The sequence below is a fragment of the Peromyscus californicus genome, unplaced genomic scaffold, assembly GCF_007827085.1.
Source record: "Peromyscus californicus insignis strain IS unplaced genomic scaffold, ASM782708v3 Scaffold_18__1_contigs__length_77618521, whole genome shotgun sequence".
Classification (NCBI taxonomy): Eukaryota; Metazoa; Chordata; class Mammalia; order Rodentia; family Cricetidae; genus Peromyscus; species Peromyscus californicus.
Window position 1 is genome coordinate 28,998,332 of NW_026294480.1, and position 18,011 is coordinate 29,016,342.

Consider the following 18,011-nt stretch of genomic DNA (forward strand, 5'->3'; position numbering starts at 1 on the left):
AAGTGAAGGAAAAACGTGAGCTAAAGACTTCCAGGGGTAATAGTCAGATATTGTTGCTTACTGTTATGACGCTGGAGTTGGCCTGTATAGATGACCTCATGCCATTTACTCTGTGGGCTGCATGACCAGCTGGAGGGCTGCCCAGCCCTTATCATGTTGCATTCCAGCAATCCCTAACCATTATTCCTTGTCCTAAGTGGCCAATGATGCTTTGAACAATCCAAGATCTTCAGGGCGTTTTATCAATTGTACTTGACTGTGCATTGTCTTAATTCTTGTACTCCAAGAAATTTGATTTTTATATTAAAATGTTTTGCATGATGAGACAATCAAACATTCAGCCCCTTGTTTGTAGGCAGATGCACTGAAGGTCCTCAGCACATCCCCATGAACTCATAGTACTCGACCTGGATGAGGCTACTCGTGTGAGTCAATGCTTGTCCACGACCACCTTCAGTGTTCTCTCAGGTAAAACATTCCTTCATCACCAGTAATACTAAGTCACAAACTTTTCACGTAACAGATGCATGCTGCTTTCCTTTATCTAAACAATCAATGCCAATTAATCATAGATGGCACCAAAATTGATTAGAAAGAAAGAGGGGGAAAGGACATAAACAAAAAAGAAGGAAGATCAATAGCAAGAAAACTTGTACCTGAAGCTTACTCATATCTTTTCGAAATATTCCATCTCTATGAGATAAGGAAGGTAATCCAATGTGATTATGACAGTGAAGTAGCTGAGGTATTCTAAAGAGCTTTCTAAACTAACATTCTTATAAGATGTGTTTTCAAATTAAAATCTTGTCAATTTATTCAGACAATATCAGAAAATTACAGGGTATGAATAGTTAAAATGGTTAAAGAAAACAAAAATGAAAAGGAACCATTTTGGTTTTCTCATTAGGTTGAACATCCTGAATTAGAAAATCGGAGGTACAAAATTTCCCCAAATCTGAAACATTTTGAGCACTGATATAAAATCATGAGTAGAAAATTCCTGGCCTCATAGTCAAAATCATTAAAAATATTGTATATAGTTACATTCGGATTATATACTCGAGGTGTATGTAAATCTGTGTACGTGAGTTTTATGTTTATATTTTAGTCCCATCCCAAAGATATTAATTACAGTATATGTATTCAGATATTACAAAACTCTAAAAAAAAAAAAAAAAACTAATCTGAAACACCTCTAGTCCCAAACACTTTGGAGAAAGAACACACAGGCTGAATATTTTACCCTGATGTTGCCTCTGAGACTTGTAGGTCAGTAGACAGCTGGGCTGAACTTCTGGCATTTGATAAATTTTCACTTAGCAAACTAGAGTTCGCCTCAGATACCTGAAAAAAGGAGAAGTCCATCTGAAGGGTCGTTAGACTTGCTCTCTCCAGAAACATCAGACAGAAACCAGTTCTAGTCACACATGTTAAAAGCTTCCTGTGTTCAGACACACCCCAGCCCTTCATGTGCCTCCTCTCACGTGATCTTCACGGCTCAGTGCACTCTTTACTCCTGCTGCCCACAGTTTTTACAAATGAGCCAACCGACAGAAAGAACTTGGAGAACTCACCCACGTCACACAACCAAATGGAAGTAACATTAAGTACAAGTCTTTGGTTCCAGAGACAGCGGGCGTATTTCATTATACTACTCACAAACTTGGTGCCTTTTGTAAATTTTATCTACTTTATCCATTCGGGCTTAATGATTGCTTCTGGATTAGTGGGGGACTTTTCAGGGCTGTTCAGTCCCTGGGAGTACCCTAAGAGTTTCACTACCACATCCACCCAGTGTTCTCTGGCCTCCAAATGCACATACATGCATCTACAAACACAGATGAGATTTATAAAAGTCATGACAAGGAAGAAATATAACTACATGTTATAGTTATATATAATAATGTTATAACATATAACAAAAATTTGGTCTATACTTATACACCATTCTAAAATGGTGTATAACATTTCAAAACTTAGTCAACTTTTCCTTACAAAATTTAAGGCTTATTTAACACCATTCTTCCCAACATTCCTAAATAGATAAAAGTAATTACTAGATTGTATTTAGTTAAGACTTTTAGTAGTATATTATTCTAAAATTAAGAATATGTTTTATCCTATAAACCCCTTATCATCTGCCATGCATAATTGATTAAATTATTATTAAAATTCACAGTGGGTCTCACCAAAATCGTATCTTATAAAGAAGAAGGTTTGGAAGCATAACAATTTTGGACAATGCTGACCAAATTCGGCTTCATTTTTTCCTGGTAAGGGGAGTGTTGGGTGCCTTGTTTGGATAAGCACAGGTAGCTGCAGGGCAAGACGACTTCCTTTCTGATTCTTTTCCCTGGCTGATACATTTCACTTCCATGTGCTACTGTCATTGTGTTCGGCGAAAACCAAACCAAACCAGTTGAACAACCTCAAGAGTTTGAAAACGGCTGTTGGAATAACTCAAATTCCAGACGCCTAAATTGTGCCCGATTCCCCCAGAGTGTCACGGTCATAGAACATTCCGGAACCCCACGTCTGCATGCCCCAACAAAAGAGGATCGCCTTAGGAAAGCCTTTCAGTGAGTGATTCAGACCCTTCAGTGTTCAGAAGAGAGAATTCTTATCTGTCCCTGGAGGCTGCTAAGCTCTCCTCCTCCACCCATGGTTATTCTGTGTATGGAATCTTTGCTGCCGTTATCCGCGAAGATGTCTGATGTGACCTCGACTGGCAAAGCCTCACTATGATGTTCGACAGTTGGGGATGCAGAACCCCCTACTCCATTTTTTGACTAGAGGTTCTGGCCCCTGCTCATCTCACTGCTTTCCCGAGTTTCCTACAGCCAGCAGTCTGGAATTCCTACTATGCTCACGAGTTCCCACTGCCTGCTGCACAGTCTTCCCACTTGGGCATGACAGCAACCACATCATCTGGATCAGGGAACACTCTCCAATTTAATACGATCATGAAGAATGGTCCAATGTCGCTCCTACCAAATGGAATTTCTTACCTTGTGCTTGGTATTTTCCTTAATTTTGCAAGATTTCGAAGCACCATGCCCAGATGTTTTGCTTATGTTTTCGCAGCTTTGAACTTGAGGGGGCTGCAGAATAGCAGGTCTTAAAACATTCTCTGAAGGTCTCACAGGACCTTTAAAGAACAGAATGAAAAGATCAATACCTTTTGGTGAAATACTCCTTTGTCCCTATTTTTAATATGATGCTTTTTTTAAAAAAAAAAATCACAATTAAGTTTTTAGAGACTAGTCAAAGTCAAAGCCCATGAATTGCCTGCTATTCAGTTCTTACCTAGATTTTGCCAAATAAGTGTTTCTTTTGATCACATGGCTTGTCTAATCAAATATTTTATCCTCTATGTTTTGTCACTCTGTGCTACCTACATACACCCAACACCACACACACACACACACACACACACACACACACACACACACACACACCCAACACACCACACACACACCCAACCCAACACCACCCCCACACACACAGAGGTGGAGGGAGAGAGAGATTAAAATAGGCAGGGTAAACAAAACTTATGGACTTCAGCCAATAGGGTCCTGAGTCTACCTTTTCTCAATTGTTTAGCAAAGCTTGCCATTTTCTTTGTTTCTTTCTATCTCTTTTCTAAGCATGCCTCCCTTGACACTTCAAGCTTACACCGATATTCTGAGCTTACTTACTCTTTCGCCAAAGTTCCCCTCCTTGCCCTGTGGCTACTTATCCACGTGATCTCCAGAGCAACCTCCATGGCATGGCTGTGCCAACCTCCATGGCATGGCTTTTATCCCTTCTATTCATCAGGCAGCTGCTGGAGTCCTATAGCTTGCCTGCCCAGTGTTTTTCTTCTAAACTCTAACACAATTTCCCTTGTGCCTCAAATACATTAAATAAATAAACAAACAAATTAATGGTGAGGGGTAGAATTTTGGGGGTTCTTGAAACTGAAGAGTCATACCTTGCTCTACACTGTTCATGTCAATATTCCTCTGCACCAGACTTGATGTCATAAAAACATTGTTTTTCCTCACTATAAGAAAAAAAAAAAAAAAAACAACAACTTTAAAGTCTGTGAAATATTTTACATTTTTGTTCTGTTCTGAGATCACCAGTAGATGTCGCTATTGGTACTAATACCACTAGAAAGTATGGCTCATTGGAGGGCTGGTCCTGATAAATATGTGATTGCCAGGTGAGTTTTGCTACCTACTTCTGCTCAATTCTCAAAAATCTAAAATTAGGCCTTTTATAGAAGAGGTAATCTTATTTATAATCATTAAATAGATTAGTGCCATTAGAAAATTTGCAAATTACAAACCCTGCAGTGAGAATGAGTCCTGTGTGCTTATGAATACCTCTCACAGGATGCTCTAACACTATCAACAACGTCTTCACGTCCTCTTTTAGTGATACTTCAGAGAGAATTAAAGATGGCAGCTATGCTGATTAGGTTTGTTTGTTTGGTTGGTTTTGGTTTTTGTCAACTTGACACAAACTAGAGCCACTTTGAAAGAGTGATTATCAATGGAGAAAATACCTGCTTAAGATAGGCCTTTAGGCCAGTCTGCAGGGACATTTTCTTGACTAATGACTGATGTGGGAAGGTCCAGCACACTATGGGCAGTGCCGCCCCTGGGATAAGTGGTCTTGGCTGTTGAAGAAGCAAGCCGAGCATGCCAAAGAGAGTGAGCCAGGAAGCAGCCTTCCTCCGAGGTCTCTGCTTGAGTTCCTGCCTCCAGGTTCCTGCTTGCAGTCCTGCCCTGACCTCTCTTCATCACAAACTATAAGCTGTAAGGTACAATAAACCCTCCCCTCTCCTAAGCTGTTTTTTTTTTTCCTTAGTGTTTTGTCACAGTAACAAAAACCAAACTATGACAACAATGACACCAGATTGTTTTCCTCTAGGTGTGTTGCTGGGTAGGGTTGGTCATGGCTGCAACATATGCTTCTGTACTTTTCAAAGGGAGGGTATTGCCTTGGTACTGCAGTGGCCTGCATCTGACTAATGGAGATGGCAAGGGACTAGAAACGCTCCTTTAAGGTGTTCTTCAACGCATTATCTCATGGTGTTGCAATGGAATTGCTGCTCTAACCAAAGCTGGATTTGGTAGTCCGCATTATCTTTATTACTGGAAACAAACAACAAATGGACCACATACACTGTGCTACTTTTCTCATTGCCAACACCATTTATGACTCTGCACAGCATTAAGTAGGAGTGCTGCTTACTGAGTATCCTCCGCCTTGTCTGTCCTTTGTGTGTCTGATTTTTAAAAATGAAGTCGTTATATAGAGCAAATAAAGCTGTCCCTTTGCTTTACACAAAAACAGTGAAGCAGAATGCTTTGCCTCTGGGACTAGCTCCCTCCCCATTTCTCTTATACAGCTTGCCATGGGGGTTCAGAGAGTCTACTGAATGGAGACACATCTCTTCTGTGACTGAGAAGTGTCTGATACACTGTTGCTCAGTCATGATTGTAATTACTGTTATTAATGTAATAAGGATGGATAGATAGATGGATAGATAGATGGATGGATGGATGGATGGATGGATGATGGATGGACGGACGGACAGACAGACAGACAGATAGATAAACAGGATTTCACAGTGATAAACACTGGAAAATCCAGTTGATTGTTCAGTACAAATAAAAATACCCAGGAATATAAGTCATTGTTTAATGTGAAGGTAGTGCCAACCATTTCATTGTGATAGACATTTCATCACAATAAAATCATTTTACTTGGCAAAGCATTATGATTTTTGAGAAAAGAAAAATAATATTTTAATTAGTGAAATCTCTCACAGAACCATATTCTAAGTGTTAGAATATTACTCGAAAGTATGGTTGTATTTTGAGTACTATATAAGCGATATATGTAAACAATACTAAATTTTAAAAAAAAGCAAGCTCTTTTTAGTTTGTAGATTTACCTTCCATAAAGTATTGCCTATGGCACAAAGGCTATAAAACCTATTATGAAGAGCATTCCTGAAGTCCTTTGATATAGAAACAAGGCAAACTAAATTCTCAACTGACTCAGCATACATTACATCACAGAATTCTTCTTTAAATATAGGCATCCGTTTATTTCATATACAAAGTCCTAAAACATTCCAAGCTCAAACTTTTTGCCAAAAATAAAAGATGCATTCACTGTCTGGATTTGTAAGGTTAGTATTCTTCAGATAGCCCTCTGGCATACGTGGCTACGACTTCTCTCTTGATTTGTTGCTCACACTATTAGCATCTTATGATGTCTGAGAAAGAAAACTCATCGTTGATAAGAATGATTTTTGAGACATCAGAGTGTCAGGATTGAGGGTCTAGGAGTCCATCCTTACCTGGTCCAGAAGGTGGGAAGGTTGGGACATCGGTGAATGATGAGGACCTCAGGCGCCTCTGAGATGAAGCTGCCACTAAAAGCAGATTGCAGATGCAGGTCAGTAAGAAGTGTGTCTTTCATCTAGTTTGACTAGGATTCTGTTGTTTGGAGAAAAATTTAGATCTCCAATTCAAACAAAACCATTTTTTTTGAGTTTTTAATCAATCGAAACAAAGACAACCTCTCATGATCATAAGTTAACTTTATTTCTGCTCAACTCAGTAAATATTTCTTGAATACTGGCCTGTATTAGACATTCTTTTAGGTATACAAAAAATGCCACTTGTGAATTCATACTGGGTGGAGATATGTGTACATAAATTGCTGCTTTACAAAGCCCAAAGGCAGTAAAACCCATTAAGCAGAGCAGTACTGGGGTACGCTGGAGTGCACATGGGCAAACTATGTCCTCAGTTGGCTCAGATATAGCGTAAGATGAATTTCTTCTTAAAGTGCCAGCATGTTCTTATTTCATAGGTGCTTACTTTTAAATGGCCAGTTTGAAAACTGCTTAGTAATTTCACATGTAGAATAACAGTCAAAATTATACCTACCTCCTGGAGCCTGAGAATCTGTAGTATGAAGTGTAACAGATGAAGACCTTATCCGCTTTCTGGAGAAACCACTGAATTCTGAAAGAAATTCAACAGGAACAGTAATGTTGTGTTTAGGGTAACACACAGTAGAATCGACCCCTTTGTGTATGTAAGTTATCATTTCACAACATGATGACTTGTGGAGCCCAGCATTAAATATTAGGGGTCCTAAGGTGATTATAAACCTACAGACATATTAACATAGAACAGATAGAAAAGAGGCTTCTGCAGGAAGTTGTATACACATTCTGAAGTTCTGCTTAGAATCACAGAGGCTATTCATTCATGTCCCTGTTCTCAGTTATCTGCCTGTCATCTTTCAAACCAATCCATGTGCACACTTAAAAACAAGGAAAATCATTAGTTTTACAGGGTCGGTGCCACAGGCCCAAATTCTATGCTTTACTTATTTTCTCTGTATAAAGATTGGGGTTTGGGGTTTGGTAATACAGAACGTAATCCATTACCATGCTCTGCTGATTCATCCAGCCTGTCTTCTGCAGGTCTCTGAAAAGACACAAAACTGTCAGTGAAAGCTGAGTAGTTGCCGTTTTTACACCAATTTTCCACCCTGCCTCTGTATAAGAGAATTTCAGGAGCCAGAGTGCTTCAGCTCACAAGGATAAAGTGACACACCACAGTTTCGTCAAGAACATGTCAACAGAGAAGTCTAGCCCAGTGGTTATAGACATCAGTGACTATAGAATCATTTCTGAAAACTCATTGAAAATGTAGAATTTTTTTTTGAAGCACCTGCTCTCATGATTCTGAAGTGGTTGATCTGGTGTAAGAATCTGCTCTTTGAACAATGGAGTAAAGTTAATTTTGTGATCAGTTCATTAATGACTGGATGTAAGAATGAATTCTCACAACCATAATAAGGTAACGGGTGCTGCTGATCCTCCCAAGCCCTATGGTTCCAGGATGATGCTTCAACATTAAATGGACTCTATAAGCCCTTTCAGACTAATATTGCATGCTGGAGTTTTTAGACCCAGTTTTAGGCTCTTTCAATAGCAGGGACCTAAGGAGATCCTCAACCTTCTTAATCTTTTTCTATTGCTTTTTGTTTGTTTGTTTGTTTGTTTTTAAGTCACCTTTTAAAAGTCACTACAAATAAGCGTATTATTTTAGGTAAACCACTTTACCCACAATTTAGAGTTTTCAACCAAACTGATGTCTCTGAGTCTCAACTCCATGAGCATTCAGCTGATGGAGAAGGACACGATAAAATCATGCAGTTACCATCTCTTAGTCTAACTACCTCCTTAAAGTATTATTTGTCAAAACCAGAATAGTTTGATCTTACCTTGAAAGTGTGTTCTCCTTTCTCAAAAACAAATATTGGTTGAGCAATGACATATTTTTCTGCAAAAGAAAGGAAGTCAAAGAAATCAAAGCATACTGCTATCTCTAATGCCCCTACAAATACTTGAAGGGTTTTTTTTTTTTTCATTTTCCTTGCTGTGATGATTTGAATGGGAATAGCCCCCAAAAGACTCATATATTTGAATATTTGGTCCCCAGTTGGTGGAAATGTTTGGGAAGGATTAGGAGGTATATCCTTGTTAGAAGAGATGCGTCACAGGAAGTGGGCTTTGAGGTTTCAAAAGCCCATGCCAACCCACTGTCTCTCTTTCTCTGCCCGCCGATCAAGATATGAGCTCCCGTCGGGCGTGGTGGCACACGCCTTTAATCCCAGCACTCGGGAGGCAGAGGCAGGCGGATCTCTGAGTTCGAGGCCAACCTGGTCTCTAAAGCGAGTTCCAGGAAAGGCGCAAAGCTACACAGAGAAACCCTGTCTCGAAAAAAAAGATATGAGCTCTCAGCTACTGCTCCAGAGTGATGCTTGTCTCTCTGCCACCATCTCCCCACCATGATGACCACGTACTAACCCTCTGAAACTGTAAGCAAGTCTCCAACTAAATACCTGACACAACATCAATGTCCATCCTAAAACTCATAGCTGGCCTTGCAAACTATCTTAGTCAGTGTTCTGTTGCTGTGAAGAGATCGTGACCACTGCAACTCTTATAAAGGAAAGCTTTGAATTGGGGCTTAATTACAGTTTCAGTGGTTTAGTCCATTATTGTCATGGCAGGAAGCATGGTGGCATGGAGGCAGACATGGTGCTGGAGAGGTACCTTAGAGTTCTACACCTGGATCAGCAGACAGCAGGAAGAGACACTGGACCTGGCTTGGGCCTTTGAAACCTCAAAACCCACCCCCCAGTGATATATTTCCTCCAACAAAGCCACACCTCCTGATCCTTTCAAATAGCACATTCCCTGGTGACCAGGCATTCAAATCTATGAGCCTGTGGGGGCCATTCTCATTCAAACCACTATACTAACTGATGACAATACATTTAATGAGCCTAAGTCAAACAGCAGTTCAAGCAATCTCCTTTTAGCACTCATTATCAGCATACTGTCAGTGCTCTGGTGAACTAATTCGCATCCCTAAGCCTAATAATAAAGCTCCAGTTGAAGAATTTTGAGAAACTGTCACACAATCACACTGTGTAAACATCAACAAAGAAATTCCCTTCCCCATGATCGCATCCTGTGAAATAGTGTCTAACGCTCCACCTCACTAACTTCCTCTTGCATGCTACTGAGATCCACTCTTCAGTTCTTGTACATGATTTTCCTGCTATCTTCCCTGAGAACCAAATGACTCCCCTCCATGAGGAGAGGTCTCTGCAACACTGGCATTCTTATAATATGAAACTTCTGTTAATCCTTTGTTCTTTTATAAAATAAACTCCCTGTCCAGAAATTGCATTATATTTGAGCTGTAAGATTCCTTAGTGACTGAAAAGAAACAGTTTTAGATAATGTACTGTAGATACAAATTACAAATTAGGGTAATAAATGGCACTCTTATGAAGTAGCCTTATGGCAGTCATCATTAAAACATGCCGGGCGGTGGTGGCACATGCCTTTCATCCCAGCACTCGGGAGGCAGAGCCAGGCGGATCTCTGAGTTCAGGGCCAGCCTGGGTTACAGAGTGAGATCCAAAACAGGCACCAAAACTACACAGAGAAACCCTGTCTCGAAAAAACAAACAAACAAACAAACAAAAAACAGTGTGACTTCCTCTAGTCCTAGATGAACAATACATTGACATCCCCTCTATCAAAACATACAACTGAAACATGCAAAATAATCTTCAATGGTAGCATTAAGGAGTTTTCTACAAAGTGCTTATAACTTGGAAGACATATTATAAAGTAAGATGGTCACGTTATTTGTTAATTCAGCAAACACTGAGTATCATTTTTTTTTTTTTTTGGCTAAGTGCTAGAGATCCATGAGCATGTTAAAGCTGCATTAATGTTGGTGCAGCCGCCTTCTCTCCGTGACACTGCCTAGCACATGGATTATCACACGGTCTTCACACTTTGTTCCATCTAGGTTCCTCCCCAGTCTACGCAATTGTTTTTTTTCCAAGAATGGACTCTAAGCATTTCTCAGCTCAATATGTCTGGAGTGGGATGACCCAGGAGGAGAATTGGAAAATAAAACAAAGTCCTTAAAATTTTATTTTAAAAATGTAGTGTTTTCTCTCTGATAAAGTCATGAATGAGCCCATTTAATCTCTTGAGATGGATTGCAAGGTGATGATGCACAAGACATTTTCAAGACTCTGGTCTTGTGGTGAGGCAGGGCATCAAGATGGAAATGGAAGAGCCGATTCCTTCATCTCATGTTCTGGGAGCAAAAGAAACGGAAATCATGTACCCGGAGTCCTACCACCCCATAAGGAACAAACCCCACCACCTAAGTTCATCCACTAGATCCTACCTATAAGGTTTCTACCACCTCCTCCTAGCGGTGCTTCCTTAGGGACCAAGTTTCTAACCTATTGGCAATAGGAAATAACCAGGATCCCAACCATAGCATTGGTGTACATCCAGTTGTGCAGGTCTGCCAGCAGAAATTATGCTCTAAATGGATGCTATGCATAGTCTACACCACGGCAAGGAAAACATGCATAAAATAACATCCTTTTTAAACCTTGTTGATTGACATATACACATGCTCTTCTACTTCCTTTGGAAATCAGAACACACAGCAATGGAGAGTTTCAAGCAGTTGTGCAGTGGCATGAGATTTTTGGAAGCTAGGAAACAGAAAGATAGGTGGTACCTGATTTAGCAGACCAGGAAAGCTCAACTGAAAGTTCAGGGTAGCAGTGGGGATGCAGAAAGCAATCTAGTGCACCATGCCCCCAGGAACACCACGATTCAAATACTGATAGGACTGAGAACTTCTACAAGAAGAGATGAAATGGGGCTTGAGATAGGGAGATCTTGTGTATATTGGCAGCAGAGTAACCCAGCTGTCCTACTCCTAGCCTATCAGAAGTCCGAGATCTTCACTTTTATCCGGGACACCCATCCAAATCCCATGGCAAGAGCTCAGCTCAGTGTTATGTATATATGCGGTGACTCCGCTTTTCAGGATCTTCAAGTGCTATGGCAGTGTTTACAACAAATACACAACCTTCCCATTATTTTAATGCATACCACAATTTTCCTATTCTAAAAAATTAGGGTAAATTACAAGTTTTTGCCTCTACTTTCTTTTTCCATATATTTAGTTGACAATCTGTTGAATACACCTATCTCCACTAGAAGTGGCTGGAGATTTTGTTGATGCGTCGTCTTAGAGGAAGGGATTAGAAAGGATCCACTGAACCAAAAGGAGACCCTTGAAGGTAGAGAAGAGACCAAGAGTGCAGCAGCTTTAGCCTGAGTCTGAGAGCCTAGAGACCGTCAGGTTTCTGCCGCTTGGCTCACCACCTAGAAACAGCCTTCTGCTCATCACAACCTGGTAAGTTGAGGGAATGCAGAAACTGAATTCTTTGTACCGACCAGAACCAAGCTACCCTAGCCAGGGCTGGAAAGCCATGTCCACCCAAGCCTTGCAGGAAAGAGGGTGGCAGCAACCTCTCTGCAGAGGGCCAGCCCTGCCAAATGGGTCACTTCTAATTGCCACCAGGACTGGAAGTCTCCCCTTGGACTGCATCCCTGACAGGCTCTGTATGTCCCGCTCCCTTTCTTTCTGGATCTTCCATGTGTCTGTGCCACATTTTCTTCCCTAATTTTTTTCTCCTCAGGCATTCTTTGTTCTCTAAAGCTTTCCTTTGTGCCCCCATCCTTTTCTGTCACTGTCAAAGTCAGAAGACAGTCCAAGACCTGTTGTCTTGTTTTTGTTTTTTAAATTCTCTCTCTCTCTCTCTCTCACTCTCTCTCTCTCTCTCTCTCTCTCTCTCTCTCTCTCTCTCTCTCTCTCTCTCTCTTCATATATATGTGTGTGTGTATGTGTGTGTGTCTCTTTCTGTGGTGTGTGTGTATGACTGTGTGTGTCTGTCTCTGTGCCTCTCTCTCTCTCTCTCTCTCTCTCTCTCTCTCTCTCTCTCTCTCTCTCTCTCTCTCTCTCTCTTTCTCCCTCTTCATATATCTCAGAGGTTTGCCTTTAACTACTAATCCTCCTGCCTCTACCACCTGGGAGCTGGGATAACAGGCATGCACCACCACCTGGCTTGTGTGTGTGTGTGTGTGTGTGTGTGTGTGTGTGTGTGTGTGTGTGTGTGTAAAGGTTGTTATGAGGATTGAAGCAAGTCCTGCCTGCAGGGACAGCTTTTTCTTCAAATCCTGTTTTGAAACAAAGCAGAATTTCTGTGTCTACCATCCATCTCTCTATCCTTGGTTCTCCCTGTATGTATAGTTCTCCTTACACACCCAGGCATGACTCTCTCTCTCTCTCTCTCTCTCTGTGTGTGTGTGTGTGTGTGTGTGTGTGTGTGTGTGTGTGTGTGTGTGTGTGAACATGTAGCAACACACCAGGCTACAAGTTGCATAGAAAACACTCATTAAAACTTGGGTCCGTCCCCCCCCCCCCCCCCCGCCCCCGGGTCCTAAGCTGTCAGCAGTGGACACGCCACTTTGTGGTAGCTCTGGTGGAAGTAGGTCACTTGCTGTGGGATGTTCTGTATGGCAAATGTGTTGCTAATTAGTCAATAAATAAAACACTGATTGGCCATTGGCTAGGCAGGAAGTGTAGGCGGGACAAGGAGGAGAATAAAGCTGGGAAGTAGAAGGCTGAGTCAGAGAGACACTGCCAGCCGCCATGATGACAAACAGCATGTGAAGATGCCAGTAAGCCACGAGCCATGTGGCAAGGTATAGATTAATGGAAATGGATTAATTTAAGCTGTAAGAACAGTTAGCAAGAAGCCTGCCACAGCCATACAGTTTGTAACCAATATAAGTCTCTGTGTTTACTTGGTTGGGTTTGAGCGGCTGTGGGACTGGCAGGTGAGAGAGATTTGTCCTGACTGTGGGCCAGGCAGGAAAACTCTAGCTACAGTCACTTCTCAAAATGGCATTTTCTTTTCACTCACTTCCTTATTCTTATCCTGAGTTTTCTTCTACCTTCTCCTCCACCCTTTAGCCCCTCTTTTGAAACAGTTTAATATCAGTATGGTCCTATACTCAGGCTTTGGCCAGAAGAAGCCTTAGAAATTCTTGCTCCTCAAAAATGTAGTCCCTGGGCCGATGGGTCCAGTGGGTAAAACACTGGCAGCTCAAGGTCAAAGTTTGTGTCCTGAGGACTTATTTACAGCCAGTAATCCCAGCACTCCTATGACAAGATGGGAGACAGAGACAAGAGACTCTTTGGAAGTTTGTGGGCCAGCTAACATGCTGTTTGTGGCACTGGACAACAAAAGACTCTGGTGGGAGGCTTGTCCTCTGACCTCCATGTGCACACACATGCATAATATACTCTACGGGCACACACACACACACACACACAAAGTGTGATTGAGATAAACCAGCAGCATTGACCGGAGTTTGTTAGAGATTCGAACTATGAGTTAAAACCTACACTTTATACCCTTTCTTGATGAGTTAGTCATTCAAGAAGTCTTGAAGAACACCGGATTTCGGTCAACCAACGTCAAATACATAAAGACAGCAGTAGAGACTCTTGAAGTTAGTGAGTAACTCTGTGGATATACTGAGAATGTTGGCAATTAATGAGGAAATGATGATATTCAAACCATATACTCTGATTGATTATGATTCAATGTGAATTCATAGACCATGCTAATCAATTTAAAAGAAGTCTCTATATTATAGATATTGGAATGTCACTATTGATATTGAAACTAGTCATTCATATTTGCATGAATTCCTTTGTGATGTAGAAATTTGTTTGCTGTTTTAAAAACATGCCCATTTTTCATGAAAAAAACTTAAATGTCGTTACATGAGATTATTAAACATTAATTAAAATGTTCATTTCTACACAATTAGCCTGGAATCAGGCATTTCACCAAAATCATTTGTCACAGTTCTGAGTCTTCAAAAGGAATTTGAATCATTTGAAGTCTCAAGTGTGAAAAAATGATCACATTTTAGGAAAAGTAGACAATCATAGCAAGTGACCTCAATTACTTACATGGACCCCCAGAAAGGGTTGGGTTGTTTGTTTGTTAAAGAAAGAACAAAATAAACTCCAGAGCTTTATTAAATTCTCCTGAGGATGTTCTGAGAAAGACAAAACATAGCCCCAGAATATAGAATTGTTGCCAACTCACACTGACATTCTGTAATATTTCTAGCCACACAAGGGGGCACTCTGTGAAATGCACACAGAGTTAAATAAGCAGCAAATTGTCTGTGGTAATATTTAAGAACATGCCTCTATAGATCATGAAGATGGGGGACCACAGCATCTGATGTCATTATTTACTATGACAGTGCACTCTCATGAACATGAGGGGAGCCACAGCATCTCATGTCATTATGTACTATGACAGTGCACTCTCATTTCTATGTTATGAGATGCTTTGCTCTGGCTTGAAAGCAGAAAACAGGACCCCAGAGTGAATCAGGCAGTCTGCACAGCGGGTCTTCAGCCCAACTCACAAAGCACTAGCTCAATGAGTAGCCACCCCCATCCCCCCCCCACCCCCCCCACCCCCCCACCCCCCCCGCAGTGGCTTCAGGCTGGCCATCCCTGCTGAAGTTATGAGCAATTTGTGTATTGTAAATATCAGCTGATTGGAAGACATACAGAAATATTCTAAAAAGAGCGGGGGGGGGGTGGGGGGTGGGGGGGACCCTTTCTCCTGTCTGCCTAAGTCTGCAACTTTCAACACTACTTTCCATTTTTATTGGAAAAGGAGTTGTCACTTGCCAACTGTAGAAAATTTAACAGTTCTTAGTTTGGATTCATATCTGAGGAGTACATACTGGAGAGAAGAAAGCAAAGAACACCGTTTCTCTTTTTGTGACTACTAAGTCATTTTTGGAAAAAGAATCATTTTACAGAAGAATCATTGTATAGGAAGACAGGAGAACTCTCTGTCACATTGAATACAAGCAACACCACCCAAAGCCAGCCTGGCTCGGGATTCCCCAACTTGTTTACTCCTCCTGCTGACAGCCTTCAAGGGATCCATCCATGTAAGTTCCAGAGACCCTCCGTCCCTTCCTCATGGAATTTTATTTTGGTCAAGATACAGACAGAGGCCAATTTAAAAAGAAACAGCAGCACAGGAGTAAAGGCCTATCTTATTTGTACAAGAAGCATCAGAGAGTGTCCAACATAGACTTGGCTATGATTCTGGAAATACAGCAAACCCTTGAAAGTTCTGTGTTGTGTATGCTTTCACCCCAGCCACGACTCCAGCTCAGCTATGAACCATCTGTGCCCATGGGTGTAGTCAGTGATTATTTGCATTTAGAATCTGAAGACTTGAAACAGCAATGATCAATGATCGGCCAGGGAGCTAGGGGAAACCAAATACTACTGTTCTACTAAAGAAACATAGCAATAAAATGACTTCCAACAGAATTCCGATATATCCATAGGTCAGTGTCTCACTCAGCCATCATCAGAGAAGCTTTTGCCTGCTGCAGATGGAAACAAATACAGAGACCCACAGCCACAACAGGACAATATGCAGAGAGTGGAAGACCTTGGAATACTTAGTCCTAAATGGAATGTCTCCATCAAATCCCTCCCCTCAAGGCTCAGGGAACCCAGTGGAAAAGTAGGTGGAAAGATTTTAAGATCCAGAGGAGACAGAGTGTTAGGACCGCCACTCCAGCTGCATGACCGCACATGCACAGCTCAGGAGCTAAGCAAGGGGTCTTATGTCATCCATGTGCTGCATGATTGCACAAATGCTCGGTCATGCAGCTGGAGTGGTGGCAGAATCCTAACATAGAGGACCCTAAGGAAGCAAGGCTTTCTAAAAAGAGCAGGATTAGGGCACATATAAACTCACAGAGACTGTGGCAGCATGCACGGGGCCTGCACAGGTCTGGGCCTGATGAGGTCTCACTGCTGAAAAGGAAAGTGAACAGAAGCCCACGCCCCTAACCCAGAAGTTATCTCCAGTTGTTAACTGCTTGCAAATGAAAAATTAGTTTTCTCAAATGGACTCTCACCGGGAATACAAACCACTGTTAAGGTCAGGTCACATGCCCAGCAGTAAATGACAAGCACAAAATGAAATCAATGGTATTTTTGGAGGTCCTTTGTCTCATGATGCCTTGTCAGGGCTTTGTATTTTTTTCCCTTATAGGACTTTGCATATATATTATGGTTTCTAGTTTTGTGTTTTTATGGAGTTTCTGTGTGTGTGTCGATGTGTGTCTCTGCATCTGTATGTGTTTCTTGAGCTTTTTTGGCTCTTTTTCTTCCGTCTGTTTTGCCTTATTCCAGTTTGTTTGTTTTTGTTTTATCTAATTTTATCTTATACTTATTTTTTAGGTGCCAGTTTGTATCCTAATGAGAGGCAAAGGAAAGATTTGAATGGGAAGGGGAGGATCTGGGAGGAACTGGGGGAGGGGAAACCATAATCAGAATATATTGTATTTTGTATTAAAAAAATTGTTTTCAATCAAAAATACAAAAGCAAAAGAGCCAGCAATGAATCAATGGAAAGGAAAAAGTATCCTCATTTCTTTAGTTTACTTCCTAATGCTTTTTAAAAATATTTATTTTCAATAAACGAATTGATTTTTTATGGATATTACAACATACTACACTGCATGTTTCAATGTCAAGAGTCTATTCTTTGGCTAATTTCCTTTCTTCTTTCCCTCTTCAAGACAGTAACTGGCATAGGAAATGCTTTTGCAAGTCCTGACTTGTCTTGACCTGTTTGCCTTTTGGAGTGTTTGACTGGATATGACCCCAAAGAACACTGAACATTAGACCCGGCTGAGCTCTCTGGCTTCTGCTTTTATGTGCGGGCATAGTTCAAAGACTTAGGCATTTGCATCGTACTTTAGCTATTGCAAAAACACATTTAAATATATTCACATTTGGCAAATAAATAAACGATTACTAGGAGCCAGAATACATGGATTATAGAAGCCTATGCTTTGAAAAGACAGGTAATTGGCTATGTGAGTGCTGGAAGGTCGTTGCCCCTCTGAGCAGACTTCCTCATCTGTGAAATGGGGATCATAAGGCCCACCTCACTGAATAGTAATGATTAAGGAAGGTTACTGTGTGAACACTGAGCACAGTGCCTGGCTTCTAAGAGGTGAGTTCCAGCCCTTCCTCCATGATGTGCTCTTCAGGGTGAGTTATTATACCCTTTACCCACAAAGGAATTAAGACTTTAAAATCACATCATGTGCCAGTGTCGGACAGAGAGTACCTGGGGTTCTATGTGCTCACCGCTGGTTCCAAGTCTCCTAGCTTTCATGTCAGTCCAGCCTGCATCTGGGTTTCTACTGTAAGCTTTCTGATGATTTGACAGTTGTTTCTGAAGACTGGCATGGCTAGTGTAGAGCGGCTCTTTCCTTCTCCTATGGACCTGGACAGGCCTGTGGGGATGGGATCCAATGTCGAATGTGTGTTCCTGCACATTGACTTTTGCCATTTGAGTTATGCAGAAGGAGTCTTTTATTTTTACTGTTACGTGTTCACATTCTGACTCTAAGGAACTTTGTTCCAGAGTGTCTGCAGGTA

General features: G+C 41.3%; 1 protein-coding gene across 1 annotated transcript in view; it reads right to left on the reverse strand.

Moving 5' to 3' along the window:
- The window catches only part of Ranbp3l (RAN binding protein 3 like), a 51,685-nt gene that overhangs the window by 14,067 nt on the left and 19,607 nt on the right, over positions 1–18,011 (reverse strand). Inside the window, exons 2-8 of the mRNA XM_052743157.1 lie at positions 8,308–8,366; positions 7,466–7,505; positions 6,957–7,034; positions 6,362–6,436; positions 3,974–4,045; positions 3,009–3,148; positions 1,244–1,344 (exon numbers count right to left, since the gene is read on the reverse strand). Coding sequence (XP_052599117.1) covers positions 1,244–1,344; positions 3,009–3,148; positions 3,974–4,045; positions 6,362–6,436; positions 6,957–7,034; positions 7,466–7,505; positions 8,308–8,366 — 565 coding nt within the window. The remainder of the gene's footprint in view (positions 1–1,243; positions 1,345–3,008; positions 3,149–3,973; positions 4,046–6,361; positions 6,437–6,956; positions 7,035–7,465; positions 7,506–8,307; positions 8,367–18,011) is intronic.